General features: G+C 33.7%; 1 protein-coding gene across 1 annotated transcript in view; it reads left to right on the top strand.

Moving 5' to 3' along the window:
• LOC128676573 (uncharacterized protein) overlaps positions 1–16809 on the top strand; it is a 237824-nt gene that overhangs the window by 1327 nt on the left and 219688 nt on the right. The window contains exon 2 of the mRNA XM_053756752.2: positions 16245–16332. Within this exon, the coding sequence (XP_053612727.1) occupies positions 16259–16332 (74 nt within the window). The 5' untranslated portion in view covers positions 16245–16258. The remainder of the gene's footprint in view (positions 1–16244; positions 16333–16809) is intronic.

Below are 16809 nucleotides of genomic sequence, written 5' to 3'. Positions count from 1 at the left end.
GATGTCCATGAGCCAGGTACTAACCGAAGCTAGCTTAGTTTTTATTGTTTTTAAAGAGATAAAATTACGACACTACCGCTATGTGTATTAAGTTCAGTCTGGTATGTGTATGGTTAACAGTTGAATTTCTTTATCTTATGCAACACTGGCAGCATAGTATTTTTCTTTTGTCAAGCTTGTACTAAGTAATAATTTACACTGTGGTTTTAAACCGCAACACTTGAACATGTTTTTACACAACCGGCCAAAATAGCAATGTACATTTTTACTCTATAATCGTTATATCTTCATAGGTTATTTTATATTAGTTATAACTTAAAAAAATAGTTAATTAATAAATATATATTACTATACTTACTCATTCTCACTCTCACTCACATACTCACTCAAAAACTTATTAGTTATGTATGATGTGAAAAATATTTGGAAACAAGATCATATAATGATTTTGAATCCGAAATTTCCACTGGAGCGAAGCCCCGGGGCGCGGCTAGTAATCTATAAATGTAAGTTGACATCAAATCATAATAATACACAATAAATAAGGGTCCAATAAATGACAAATAAGCGAGTACCAATTAATGTTCATTGCCTATACTTACAGCTTGTCAACTAAACAGTTAAGTTTGGCAGTCGAGTGACTAATGAACCAAGTTCAGCACAGTATATAACAGTTTCAAAATGGCCACGCAAATTGCACCTTCCATTTGCCAACTGTTGTCCTGGGAAATTCATTTGTCATAAATTCAAATTTTATTCTTTCCGCCTATATTGCCGTAGTCTATTGCCGTATTTAAAATAACAATTCCTGTCACGTAAGACTTAACTGTAAAAAATAAATTAAAAAAAGTTTTATCACCATTTGGATTACTGGCAGTCAATCACAGCACTTAAAGAGAAAAATCCTGCCACGTCAGACTAAACTGTAAATAGAATATGGACCTCAAATGAAACGCACATGAAAAATATTGACTGGTGCGCTAAGCGAAACCGGAACCGTGTATATGCGATTCGAATCGATGTGATTCAAAACGGAATGCTTTTGTTTTATTCATTAATATTATCATTGTGCCAATAGATTCCTTATAATATTTATTGATCGAGCGTCACCCTTGCCTTATCGAAGTCAAAGATTTGTTAACTGGAACTGTTAAAAACGAACATATTTCACACAATTACTCCAACGGGTTCGCAATTGGATATGTCACGCAGTTTTAATTAAACAATTAGTATTTGTCTCGGGAGCGTCTACACCTAAAAAAAAACAACTTACAAGAGTCGTTGACTCAATATGATTTTGCAATTATTAATTTTTATCGCGAAAAATTGCGCAGTAAACTCGTTTCTCGTTTTTTTTAAATCCATGATTTTTAAATATACATTGGGCAAACGAACATGCAGGTTCCCTGTTCGTAAGCAAACACAGCGGTCCATGGACAAGCAATCCGACACGTTTTAATCAAAAGTTAGCTCAAACCAAGGTATGTCTTCATCTACTTTAGTATCCGTACAAATCTACACAAATATTATAAAGAGGAAGTGATCGTATGTTTGTGTATAAATAATTATCGGAACTACTCAACCGATTTTCAAAATTCTTCACCAGTAGTAAGCTACCTATAAAGCTGAATGGCGAAGGGTACTTTTTCTAATATTCCCACGCGAACGAAGCCCAGGGACGCAGTATTGAGTAAGACTTTCATTATTCCCTTCTTGTTTTCCTGCTACCGAATCCCATTACTCGGTCAAGTCACCTCACAATATTTTTAGAAACTGCAGGAGTTTGCTGTTCAGAAAGGTACAGTCACAGCAAACTAACCTACGCAAATTTATTGCAAATTCGCCACTATTACCACGATATAGGGGTCTATTTAGGTAACTTGTCTCGCAGTTGACTTCGAACTTCGCTTCGCAAACAGTATCGCAGATTCGAATAATTGAATGAATTTTTCTATTTAAATTATAATTCCAGATTTATAAATCAACAACCTCGGCTAATTTTTCGTTTCTACTGGTAGTTGACCTTTCTATCCCATGTAGGTATTTTTGAAAATTTGTATAAGTATATTGAAATTCTAAAAAGTGAAAATAAAATTTTAAAAAATTTATCCTATAATAGGACCATTTTTTATCTTCAAGTGGATGTACGAGGCCACTAAGGGATACATTCTGGGAATGATATTAGTGTTTGACAAGCTGCCACCAGTCAATAATATCATTCTCAAGGAGAGTGGATGCCAGGCAGGCGGCAGGTCTATTTCTTACGCTGACCCATGGCTTCCAGGCGTCACGGCCATGTATGTAAATATATGATTATATACATATATTAGGACAAATCACACAGATTGAGCTAGCCCCAAAGTAAGTTCGAGACTTGTGTTATGGGATACTAACTCAACAATACTATATTTTATAACAAATATATATATAGATAAACATCCAAGACCCGGGCCAATCAGAAAAAGATCATTTTCCATCATGACCCGACCGGGGATCGAACCCGTCCCGGGTTTTTCTTTCGGTTCAGTGGCAAGAACTTTACCACTGCGCCACCGAGGTCGATGTATGAAACCGGGAACACGCAAAAATGAGAGGAAACGATTGAAACGATGTCACGTTATTTTCATCAACGACCCTTACTAGACAATAAATGCTATTTAAGATTTTGACACATAACTTTTGGTTTACAAAGCAATTATTTATTTATACCACTAGACCACAGAGGTTGTTTAAATTTTAGATCTGTGTGTGGTACTTTCTGCTCGGGTCCAAAAGAGGAACGATAATTTTTACGGCTTATGCTAGTGTTGCAAAACTATCGATACTTTGGCTATTGATATTTTGATTGTGGTACTTGAAATAATCTAAATCTACGCCTAAAAATAAAATCGATGATATTGATTTTAGATTTAAGATTAGGCATTATTCTGCAGTACCTGTTTCACCACTTTCTAACTTCTAGATATATCATGTGATTAGCAACTTCATCCAACACCTGTGAAACACCATTTTTAACGCTATCTGTATGATATGTCAGATTTAGGCTATCTGATATTTTATAATAACCGTTGAAAAAGCCCCAAAAACTTATTGATGGTATCTGGTTTCAAAAGTAACGAACTAATCTTTCTTTTGAATATTACTAAGGTTATAACAAAAATTATGACGATCTTTCGCCACAAAACCACGATAGTATCGACTATCGATTTCGTTATTGCTTACAACACTAGACACTTCAGGCGACGGGTCATTCCCGTAGACACTAAAGTCCATTTCACGCCATTTCAGAAGGCAAGGTTGAACTTCTGTGAGGCAGCACTGTGACGAAACACACTAAAACTGTTTTATGGTCCCCTACAAGAGGTACTAAAACACGTACAAACTAGTGACGGTAAAAAACTAGTAAAGAATATGCGTAAAGTTACAGTATATAAGAGTTAATTTAAATTAACATATTAGAATTTACAGCATTGCAATACATGCTATAGATAAGATTTATGTCGACATTTATTGATACATGGTTATAATGGTTAATAGGGATATGTATTTCATTAGCTTTTCCCTTTTTTTAATAATGAAGCTGTACATATCTATATAGACTCTATTTAGATATGTCTAGCTATATTATAAAAAGGAGATAGAGATAATACAGACTAAATAAAACTAGTAGTTCGTCGTGAACTTTGACCTCTTGATGAGTTTTTACAAAATTGTGAATATTTCAAAAACGGCTTAACCGATTTTGATGCCCCATGATGATATAAATTCTATTGACAGATCCTACATACCTTTTAAATTTCATCAAAATCAGACCAACGGTTCAAAAGTTATCGCGTTACAAACATACATACATGTATTTTTGCTCCATGTCGAATTTTAGATCTCGCTTGCTCGGTCAATAAAGAAGGTATTTGCCGAATAACTATCGATCTAAATTACTAGTTTCTTTATTGACATCCATTTTAATCATCCTATTTTAGTACCTACCTAATTTTATATTTTACGCTTACGCACATTACCTGTGGCAAAACTGAAAAACTTTTTTTTTTAAATTGTGCTGCCGAAATCCAGCAGTCGCGGAGGCACGTCGCATCCACAATGGTTCATAGAAATCCTTAGACAATAGGGCTTGTTTACATGGATTTTTGCATCGCATGTGGGGCGCGTTTACACAGATTTTTACATAGTGACAGCTTGCATTCGGGAATCAATAGAGAGCAGTATAACATTTGGCTATTGATTTAATTTCGAGTAGCTTTTGTTCTTTTATAGGTTAGTTGACGGGAATTTTTTGAGCATAATGAAAATTAAATTATATTACTTAAAACTATTGAGATGGCACTATGAATTCAAACAAAATTATTATTCTTTTGTTTTTAATTTGGTTTGAATTAATAGTGGCATTTGTATGAACTATACTTCCAATTTAAGTACTTGTTTACGTACATATAGTGTTATGTGAATGTGTGAATATAGTATAGTGTAAACCAAATGAAAAACAAAAATATTTAATTTATGATTCTAAAAAAAATTAAAATATCCCAGGAGATTTTACAAGATCAAATCATGGGATTTAATAATAATAAAATTTGGGTTCCGAATATCCCCAAAAAATTGTTGTATTTTATATCGGCTTTGTAAGTAAATTAGTAAAAAAGCCATGACCCTATCAAACCATTTAGGAATAGTCGGCTTTAATGCTTCAGATTAATTGCGTTGTAAAAAAATAATTTCAACCCTACAACGCGCACGCGCTAACCCGTCAATCACTATGAGGGTTAATACTGAATTCAATGAACCATATTAAAAAACTACGACCCTTATAACAAACAAAAGAACTTTAAATTAGATCCAGCGTTGAATGGAGTTTAGAATTGCTGGTATAAGCAACACAGAAATAAGAATTTAAACATTGAAGTGTCAAAAGCGCTTCTGTGCTGCCTTTAGGTCCTTCCTATAAGTACTTACCCTTCTGGCATGATACATGAGATTATTTCGGCATTTCTTCTCAGCAATGGTCATTCCGAAATGGCAGTAGTTTGTAGCTTGTGAGAAATTACTATTTAATATAAAATTTGACGCGAAAAAGTGCCTGTTAAGCTCTAATTTCTGAAAAAAAGAATTGATTTGATTTGATAATGTGGCAATTAAAGTACAATCGTATGCGTATTTTTTTTTAATTTATTATCTTATAAAAGATCTTACAAACATTATGTAATTAACTTAGCATAGTGAAAACACTAAGGTTTGAAATTATACTAAGAATTAAGTTTAGTTAACGTCAGTCAATAAACTAATTGTACACTAATAATACAAGAGACGAAAAGAAATAATAAAACGAATTGGACAAATTTAGTCATACTTCACGATAACAAAGCTTTGACTAGACATATTTTAAAGGGAACTAAGGAAATACTCTTTCAGTTTAAACAATCTATCATTGTAGATAAGATCTCTTGTTGTAATTGTGTTTTTAAGGAATTAAAATTCGTATTTTTCGAATATATATTGTTTCTATACATACCTAAATATTATGTTAATTCTTTATTTATAAATAAATATTATGTTAATTATTGATTAGATAAAATGGTGAACATAGCGTTGTTGAGCGCAGGTTAAAGTTAACGTCAAAGTTGACTGATGCGTTTTAGGCTATAAAATTAGATTATAAGTTTTTAAATTAATTGAGATTAGCACTTCTAGTAGTTTTATTAATGTGATTTCTGTGAGGAGAGGAGAAGCAATCCATCAACTTTGCAACTTGTTGTTACATGAATATTGGTAAAAAAAAAATATTCAACGGAGCAACTTTTAGTAATTTATTATAGATTTTTATTTATATTACATTTTATATTGTTTTTTGTTTTCAGCCTTGGGATGATTTTGTATTCATACCATAAATCCAGATAAAACATACTTACGTAATTGCCGTGGGGTTTTTTCATTAATTTGTAATTGCCGTGTGATTTTTTTATTAATTTTGTTGATTACTTTGAATAAATAAATCAATAAATTAACAAGCATCAAACAAATTTGGTCAATTCGTTATAAAAATTCTAATTCCAGTTCTTTGTAACTATTTATATTTATACTATATTTTGGCCGCGGCTTCGCCCGCGTTGTTTTTTTTTTTCGGGATGAAAGGTCCTTCTCCACATTTCAAACTACATGTATGCAAAATTTCAAGAATATTGGTTGAGTATATATACTTATAGAGCGTGGTAACAAACATACTTTCGCATTTATAATTTTAGTTTGGATCGCGTAACAATTACTTACATTTCCTTAATATTTAATTTACCGTTCAATATAGCAAACGGAATGTAATAAGCCCAAACGTCTGATACACTCGCCCTTATAAATAAAGTATTACATTACACAGGTCTGTAACGCTTTAGTTTTCCATTAGCGCAGGAAAATGTTATTACACCCTCCCAATACTGTAACGATACTTGATCTTTATCTACTATTTTCTGTAAAAATAAATAAATTGCAGCGTATATAATAATGTTATAATTTACTTTTGTGTTATGTATGACACTGAACACCATAAATATTCACTTTTTTGTGTAGTTGTGGAATGACCACTAGTATGTTTTACGAAGAAAAAATAAACTAATGACGATTTTTAAAATGTTGTTGAAAACTTGTGTGCGTTAACGTTATTAAAAGAAAACAATAAATTAGATAATCAGCAAGCTATATAATTCGATGACCAAGCTAAGCGACAAACGCATACAAGCAGCGCAACATCACGCAATTGGCGATGTGACGTTTATCGAAATTTTCGCGAATGCACGGAAACGGTGATTCCCGTGATGTTACTTTATATGTGAAATATTATTTGGAGAATTTAATAAACAGAGTAATATATATAATATCGACGACACAATCACAATTGTATCATCGTCACTGTTTGTTGTTATAGTTGATAGTTTGTCGACTATCTGTACATATTTTGCAATCCTGCGCAATAAAGTTTTCAAAATAAATAAATCACTAGACGCAATGCGTCAGTATAAAATTTTGATGCATAAATTCATTTTACTTGTATTACTTAACAGAGCAGCGTCTTATCGTGTCATATATCGTTCTGTCACTCACCTAGGACACCGAGCAACGCACAACACACGGGCGTTTAAAAGCGGAAATACGTCCACAAGCCCTGGACTATAAACAGCGTGCAGGATGCACATTTGGAAGCGATTTGTGTTGTTTGAAAAGGGTAAAACAAGGTTACCTTGTTATGATGAACTTGTCAATCCCGCACTCGTAGATTTACTATACATACCCACCTATAATTATTATTGTGATAATAAAGACGACTTTATGATTTTATTTATTCATAAATACACAAAACAGTAGGTCAGGTGGGCTTAGTTTCTACGAATTAACCAAACTGACCAACAATATATAATATACCTCCCGGGTCGGGTCATGATGGAAAATTATCTTTTACTGATTGGCCCGGGTCGTAAATGTTTATCTATACACATGTATTTGTTATAAAATATGGTATCGTTGAGTTAGTATCCCATAACACAAGTCTCGAATTTACTTTGGGGCTAGCTCAATCCGTGTGATTTGTCCTAATATATTTATTTATTATTTATATTTATTTAAAATGTGTATATAACATGTTAAATTTTGCTCACATCAAAATACAAAGTGAAAACAATACAAATAAATATATAATGAATTACAGGAATACAATACAAAAATTGACTGTCACAATATTTGGATCATATTACCTAGATGGTTTTGAGAGAAAGTTCAAGTTATATTGAAGATCATATTATGAAAAAGTGATTTTTCACTCAGTCACTCACTATATTAAGAGTTTTTATCCCCTAGTCACCTTGTACGACGTGTGTACGAAACACCAAAGGCACCCGAAATATTATGCACCGAATTTCAAATAGCTGTATAGTTTTAACTACTCTCCTAATTACTGAGATGCATAAAGGCTGATACATAGAATCACGTCCCTACGCTCCTCATAATGATTGGAGTGCATTTAACCCTCCCGTTAATTGAGGGTTAAACATGGCTGTGCATAAATTCCGTATTGTTCAAGCGGATGGAGTGTTAAATTAATTAATTTTAAATTAACTGAACTTAAAGTATGACGTGATATTAAATACTTGTTAAAGTTCTAAAGTGTATAGAACTGTGTAGACTAGTACACAGTTCTATACTATATATACAACTGAGTTGCAATAACAAAATAAAAACTGTATGTATAAAAAAATGTTTGGCTTTTGTGATATACATTTCTGATGAGGCAGAAAATAAATGTTTCTTGGCATATCAAGAAACGTGTTGTATAGGTATGCATATTTAATAAAATACCGCGACGAATGGAGAACATCTTCCTTTTTATGAAGTCGGTTAAAAAGGAGACATACCAGGTAATACATAATATATAGAAAGATTTTTTTTTTGAGTGCTCGTATTTTTTCAAGTGACTACAGTGCGATTCAGAGTAATAACCAAAATAACATTTTAGTTTCGAAATAAATTTAAAAAAAATACAAAAAATTCGCGGATGTCGTTGACCTCAGGCAGTCGTAAAATCTATGCTAATTATATCTATCTATTAGCTATCAGGGTTGTTATTATTCCTTATTCGCCGCGTACGACTTTCACGGGAAGATATCCTGGTGGTAGGTAAGTAAATGGTGTATGGTTTGGTCCTGTTTTAGGACGGAAACCAGACGAGACATAATTGCCAATTTTACAAATAAGTCACGAAGTATTATCACATTGAAATCATTCTTTGGTACCAAATGGTTCGAGTGTTGACTGAGTTAAACAAATAGAGGGGATTGCAATGAGCAAACATTTTGTGCACGCTTTGCTTTGCAGATTAAAATGTTTATTTGTTTCATTTAAATAAAGTCGAATCAGTCGAGTTTTTTGTATGTAAGTATATATATATATATATTTTTTTTCATTAGAATGTGGTGGCCTAATGCTGGGCAAAGGCCTCCGCTATACTTCCCTAGTTAATACCCTTCCTAGTTAATATATCCCTGTAATTTTAATAATAACAGTTACGTAATTCCTCCAGTTTTTATGACGACCGATATGTGAAGACCTCGGTGGCGCAGTGGTAAAAGTGCTTGCCTCTGGACCGAAAGGTCCCGGGTTCGATCCCCGGTCGGGTCATAATGGAAAATGATCTTTTTCTGATTGGCCCGGGTCTTGGATGTTTATCTATATATTTATTTGTTATAAAATAAAATATAGTATTGTTTAGTTAAATAAAGAAATATATAAATAGGGACAAATGACACAGATTGAGTTAGCCCCAAAGTAAGTGTAGAAACTTGTGTTATGGGATACTAACTCAACGATACTATATATTCTATAACATCCTATAAATATATAAATGAACATCCAAGACCCAGGTCAATCTGAAAAATATCATTTTTCATGTTGACCTGACCGGGATTCGAACCCGGGACCTCCAGTGTAGCAGTCCGGCATGGTAACCATTAGGCCACGGCGGTCGTCAAATAAAGTTAGTATCCCATAACACAAGTCTCGTAGGTACTTTGGGGCTTGCCCTAAAATATTTGTTATTATTTATTTATTATTTTATCGGTCGCATCAAAATCGACCATATCATTCCGGGGCGGCCTCTTTTGCAGCAGCTCGGATCCATTTTTTGGCTATTTTAGCTTTTATGTTCTCCTGTGTCCTATAAATTTGTAATTAATAATAAAAAAATATGAATAATAAAATAAAAAAGAAACTATCAAATTTCATGTTTAACGTTCTACTAGTGAGAGAGGGACAGAATCATTTGCCTATATAATCTTTAATAATACGAAATTTTAACAAGTCCGCCGAAACTTTGGGCTTGATATGCAAATTCAACTGAGCCTAATTGTTACATAGAGCCCCCATTTCTAAGGAAATTTTATAGTCAAACCTAGTAAAGTTTAAGCTAATAAGACGTGATTTCTGAATAAGATTTCACCATGGGGTTTTTACATATTTCCATTTTACGTTTGAAAATAAAAGATTGCGCTTGATTGTTGAAGCGGTGGTGGTGTAATGGTATTTCACAAGTTAACAAAAATACAGTTAAATTTAGAAGGGTACATCAACAAGACTCAATGACTATAGATAGTGACTGCAACATGTAAAAAAAAAAAAACAAATAAACATCGCCTTCTTTGTTTACAAAAGGTACCTACATCGGCTTTTTCAAAGCGACTCAGCGGTTCAGAGACGCGCAAGCGGCGGGCTGTAACTGATTTTTTCCAGTTTCAGCCTAAAGAGTTAACATCTGGGTATTAGGGCTGAAACCAGGACGCGTGGACTGAATCTCTGAATGCGGTTCAGTGACTTCATGTTATTCTTACACCTGGTTCTGATTATAAACGTGGAGAGTAAATTCATAGAGTCGGTTGATCGCTAGTGAAAAAATAAAATAAATTTAAAGTTCAACTTGGCTTGGCTGAAAAGCGTTGGGCTTGAGACTAGCTTTTGTACAAGACTTCACCAGCGATAATTTCCCACCTGCACGCCTAGGGAACTGTAGTATGTAAAATTTCTAGAAGACTGTATGTGTGGTTGAAGAGTGAATGTAAACAAACAAATAAACTTACTTTTGGAAGACAACACGATCAAAAAATATAATCCATTACATCACATCATCGAGTCGATTCGAAGTGTACGAAGCGAACCAATCTAGGAAAACGGACCCTGGGCTTCCACGCTCAATGGCTGAAAAATGGAAGCAACAGAGATAACGCTCAGATAAGAGAGAGAGAGAGAGGTATGTAAATATTTTAATACTAATACCTATAATGTCATGGGATGTGATATATAAATAGTTTCAGTGATTGATAAATTTTATACGATGTGTTCATTAAAATGACGCTAAGTATTACGTTGTAGCGAAAATAGGTAACGTTAATCCGATGTGAATATAATAAAATAGGTACAAATACACTCTCTTTCATCTCTGCATGTTACCGGTTACATTCGGGGTTGTGAAGCCGCGAAGCCTGGGGTCAGCGTAAAAAAAACCTTAAAATATTTGATTTGGTTGTGATTTTACAACGGGCCGCCTGCCTTACGTCAACCATCCTTGGGAATGCTATTGTTGTCTATCAGCTGCCTGTGTCCCTAAGTCGCCTCGTACGACATCCACAGGAGTGGTCCTATACTAGGGCGGAACCACCCGCCACTGGTACCTGTTACCAAAATATATAGGTACAAATACACAACACAATGCAATACAATCACGTTGTAATTCACATACGGGTCTGTAAACACGCAAAACTGCATGAATTTATATTGAAAGAGAGGAAAAAAATTGAATAATGACACAATAGACAGTAACAAGGGTGTAGTGCCGCTAACGAGAACTGTAACATTATAAAGGGGTTCTGATTTACCTGTAATAAGCGGTTTGAACTGGTTCAAACCAGCTTTACAAGTATGGATAGATATGAGGAAGTTGATAGCTAGTTAGTACATATATCTTTTTAGTATTAATTCTAGTATTTATATATATTAGTACTAGACGCACCCCGGAGCTTCGCTTCGGAATTCCAGGTTATATTATACCTGTGTACTTCAGTCATCGTGGGTCGGGTCGGGAGGTACCCTCTATTGTGGTTGAGCTTCGCGATGGCTGACTCACGCGTCAACTCGTGAACTGTGCTGCCGGGGGAACTGGTCAACCCGATCTTTTATTAAAAGTTTTTGTTTTGTTAATTATACATATATATATTTTTTTTTCCTTTCATTAGCACTTGATTACAATCATAATATGTTTCAGTATACCTTTTGACCATGTACTTTATTGTGTACTTACATTGTTATATTATTGATAAAATAAAGTTTTTATCTATCTATAAAAAATTATACATAAATTTATATTTCAAAAATGGTAAGCCCTTCTGGCATAATAGGGATCAAAACTGTTTGAATGAGTTTCTTCCGGCATTTCTTCTCTGCAGTGGTCGTTCCGAAATGCTAGTAGTTTGTAGCTTTGGTAGATATCATTTAATTTAGAATTTGACGTGAAAAAGGGCCTGTGGCTTAGGCCACAGGTCGAAATTAGTTTCGACCTAATTTCTGAATAAATGATTTGATGTTGATTTTGATTTTGATTAGATTTTGCGTGAAAGAGTACCTAACAAACATACATTTTCACAAATTTTCGCATTTGTAATATTAGTAGGATATATACATATAAAATTATTACAAACAAATAAATGTTCATAGTTTGAACAAAATGCCGGTCAAAGTGTCTAGTGACCAAAAAGTAATACAAAAATTTTGTCAGACATATGCATAAAGAATATGATAATTTTGGGATAAAATGGAATTCCGAGTTCTTCAGCTGACCGACTTACATTCTGAAGTCAGTTGTCCTGATGGCCCAGACGATAAGACCTGCATCTTATACCTTGAATGCAACTGCAGCATATGCAAGTAGGTGAAATTCGTAGCGTGGGAACCGTTCAGTATTCACGGATTTTCTTACGGTTTTGCCTGTGAATCAATATATAAGCGTATTCTGATTTAGATATACTTTTTAATAGAAATATATACGTTTCCTTAAATTGGAACAGATGCCAGAGGATCATAAAAAACTTGCAATGATACTTAGTAAAAATTTAATTATCAAGAAATAGACAAGAGAACTTCATTACTTCAAAAGGTTTGAGTGTTCAACCGTCAAGAATAATTTATAGGATAATTAATGAATACTCTAGATATTAACTTCTCCCACAGACCGTCCAATTTTGGATATAAACTTGCCTACACAGGCATAGGATACAGACAGACATAGGATATTTTTACACCATAAAAAAATGTGTCATTAATTTAATTGTAGTAAATTGTGTAATTAACAAAAGAATATTGATTTAAGTACTACTTTTCAGTTATCTTTACATAATGTAGATAAGAAATTGATTGTAATGAGATATTCTTAGTCAGAAACAAAAGCAAAAGGCAACGGGTGGGTTGTACCAGTTAACTTTGACCTACGCGCAGCCGCCGTCACGTCGTTTAGACAAAATGGCGTACTTTGTGTTTTCCTGCGCAGGTTTAAGATAATCTCAAAGTTAACCAGTGCGACGCTCTCTTAATTGCTAAACCCTTGGTTTATACCACGGTTCTACAAGGGATTCGGAATGCAGAATATTTCTTCCGCAACGATTACGGAACCGCAGGAAGAAACTAGTATTAATTACTTAATGCTATTGTATTCAGAGCGAGTATTCGATTTTCCAGCTAATTCCGAATCGAAGCAATAAAAGAAAAGCTTGCAATTTCCACATTTCCCCAGAGATTCGGGCGATGGTTCTTGTCCGAAGATCAATATAACCACGGCGATAACCGCATTCGAATAAACGGCAGGAATCGACTCCGTTTAACAAACTATTATATTTTCTGTTTCTCAAGCTCCTTGCATCATCACTCTATAACATTTTTGGAATCGGTTTGCAAACAACCGCAACTCCTAAACCTATTTTTATTATTATTATGATACGTGATAGCTTCAGCCCTCGACTGTACCTTATTGAGGCATGGTATCTATAGGCTTATATCCATATTAAGTGTAATCTATATAGGTACGACCGCATTTAATTTAAATAATTAATGATATTGTACTAAGATAGACCTAAAAATAGCCTGTTACTAACATTAAGTATATGGGAAACTGAAATAAATATTATTAATAATTATTTCTTTACTAATAATTATTTTATATTATTATTAAAAATCCATACTTTCATTCTTATAAACTATGATACAAAACTTACGATTATATGCACAGTACTGTCTACTTTATACAACGCAATTGATTGTCATTGAATTGCGTACTTTTGGGACAAATAATACTCCAAGGTATCAGCTTCCACAACACCGAACTTCATATAAATTGGCCCTAACAAACTTTCGCCTTATATGTATAATGGGATGGGATAAATGAAAATGTCCGTCTGTCATACTTTGGAATAGATACAGATAATGTCCAGTAGTCAAATAGAGGTGGACCTGTGAATAACAACTTTGCGTAGTCTACTAACTAATTGTGATGCTTGTTACTCTTTATTCCAGGTAATATTCTACGATTCTACCCGAGTACCCAATTTCATAACAATCCGTCCAGTACATTTTGCGTGAAAGAGTAACAACAGTTTACTACGAGGACATGTTTTTTTGTCTCACATTGAATGCAATGAGACCTCTCTGACAACAATAAAAGTTTGTGTCAAAATGACATTTTTACAAAAATCTTATTATATGACAGTCTATATGATAAATAATTTTATAATAACTTATGTGGTTACTTATTCCTAAAGTCTAATTGGCTTAGCGAAAGTTTTTACTCAGAAATGCTAACTTAAACAGCCTGGGGTTTAATAAAACTCCTTTATTTATCGCAACAGTAATGAGATGGCTTAGCGTTGTAAAGTTCTGCTTGCAAAGACAAAATGAGATTGCAATTAAATAATCTATTTGAGTATGGCTGGCTGGCTGTACAATCTGTGCATTATTCTAGTTCTAGCAGGATTTTTATTATTTTTATTGTAGAATTAAAATCTTTAATATATCTTCCTGTGGATGTCTTATTAGGGTAGTCAATTCTTATGATGTACTGACGCTGGCCGTCTGACTGGCCGTCGAGAGTTATCTATACCATATGGTTACATCTCTATTAATGGTAACATAGAAAAACGATACTGGAGCTAGATTAGTATAGATTTTCTGTGGTTGATTTTTGGTTTTTTCCATCGTCTCATCAATGGGGCATCCAATGGAACTATGAAAAAGAAGTGGAAAATTAATGGTACTCATCGATGGTACTTCCTAATACTAAGGGGCTAAAGAATATAAAGCATTGACAGCTAAAAGGTAATAACAGTATCCCCAAAGAAATGATGCTTGTCATAAATACCAATTCCAGCCAATTCGATATTTTAAGGAATATTTTTAGGGGGTCGAGATATGACCCCAAGCATGTAATCGGGAACATGCTCAGATAAAAAAGAGATACGAAACATTATAATCTGTAATAATCCACAACAATAATAAGAAAAACTGGTTGCACTAAGAGAGTACCGGCACGGTTGCACTAAGAGAAGTGAAAACTTGAATATACGTTGTCCATTTTTGACGTTTTACGAATTTTCGATGACGTGTCCTGACGCGAGTTTAACATTTTTTACATGTCACAAAAAGCGCATAACGCTGCTGAATAAGTGTTCACTTCAAAAAATATAAGTAATGTATGTAGCAAACCTTCAGTACATTCCTGAAAATATAACTTTGTCAGTGAAATTTCATAACTTTGCTTATCAGAGCCGGATTTCACGCATACATAACCTTACTTTGACACTGCAGTCGGGTAAAACAACGAGGACGAGAGTGCTTTGAGCTCCACAATGACTGTGGAGGATACGTCCTACAATCCTGGCAAAGTTATTATCGCAGTCATTTGTCGTATTCTCAACTTTGTGTGGCCGTGATAAGGGTGAAAGTAGGTGTGGTGGATAAGTTGGTCTGCTTGTTATTCATCTTGCTTTCCATGATTATTAGTCGCGAGTAGTGATAGGGCTACGGTCTTTACGTGTCAACTTTATGACGTTAGTATTAGGATCTTGGAGGACTTATATTTATTTTGTGTTTTTTTTTGTTATATCACATGTTTTTGCTTTCGTGCTAGTCTAAAAAATAAAAAATAATGTGCGTGGCTTCTTCTTCCGCATAGAGAGTAAACAATGGTACAAACTCTGTAAAAGTCGATCAAGGTCTTTATGAAAGTAATTGATAATTCAGCTTCTGCGGGACTTTTCGACATCATATTTTTAACAAAGCACTTTTTTTTTGTTTGTATAAACTTTTTAAATTATTTTTCAAAAAAATTCATTTTTAAAACACAATACACTTATGATGTTACATGACATGAGAGATAAAATTGTATTAAAATTGTATTATTGTATATACATTTAATACATAAAAGAATCAAGGAATTTAAAATCGAATCGTTATAATTACCAATCATACAGTGAAGTTTATTTTACGAACATGAAGTGCATAAAAAAATGGACGTTGTAACAAATAATTAGTCTAATTTTCTCGATGTCCACCATTTCTATCTGCATTTCTTGTAGGTACGTAAAATGAATTTTAAATTATTCTTTCAACATTTCTAACAATGAATCTTTGCGGCCAGTACTTAGTAGTTTTATTTTTCACAGGACAATCGGTCGCTATGAGTGGCGGCATGAAGGGCGGGCGGCGGATCCCCACGCCTATGCCGCCGCCCAAGGAAGCCTCTTACCCCAGGTATTATTACTTCCTTCAATTACTTGCTTTTATATTCATCATTTTTCTGCTTTAAGTAGAGAAGAATATTTTTTACAATAGCTACCATTCAGTGGAATACAGTGAAAGGACATAAAATTCTATCTTTTCATTATTACTCGTAACTCCAATCCGGTGATCAGCAAATTTATATGGATATATATAAACTAGTAAGAAATAAAATTTAAGAATTTAAATTAATCATGAGTCGCGTCTCTGTTGCCTTCCGCATTCTAAGTGAAAATAAAGCAGAAATAAAAGTTAAATTAAAAATTTTCTCTCCTAAAACGCAAGAAATAATATTTAAAAAAATCCTAACTATGCGAAGGAATATTTTGATACTTACTGAAACTAAATGATACTAAATGTTGCCGCATCGGGCGACCGGTCTGCAACTGTCGTTACACTGTTGACAAATCAAATCAATCAATTAATATAATTATTTCAACAAAATATTGC

The sequence above is a fragment of the Plodia interpunctella genome, chromosome 16 (assembly GCF_027563975.2).
Source record: "Plodia interpunctella isolate USDA-ARS_2022_Savannah chromosome 16, ilPloInte3.2, whole genome shotgun sequence".
In the NCBI taxonomy this organism is placed as follows: domain Eukaryota; kingdom Metazoa; phylum Arthropoda; class Insecta; order Lepidoptera; family Pyralidae; genus Plodia; species Plodia interpunctella.
The sequence above is the reverse complement of the archived record's forward strand: the minus strand, read 5'-3'. Positions and strand labels throughout refer to the sequence as shown.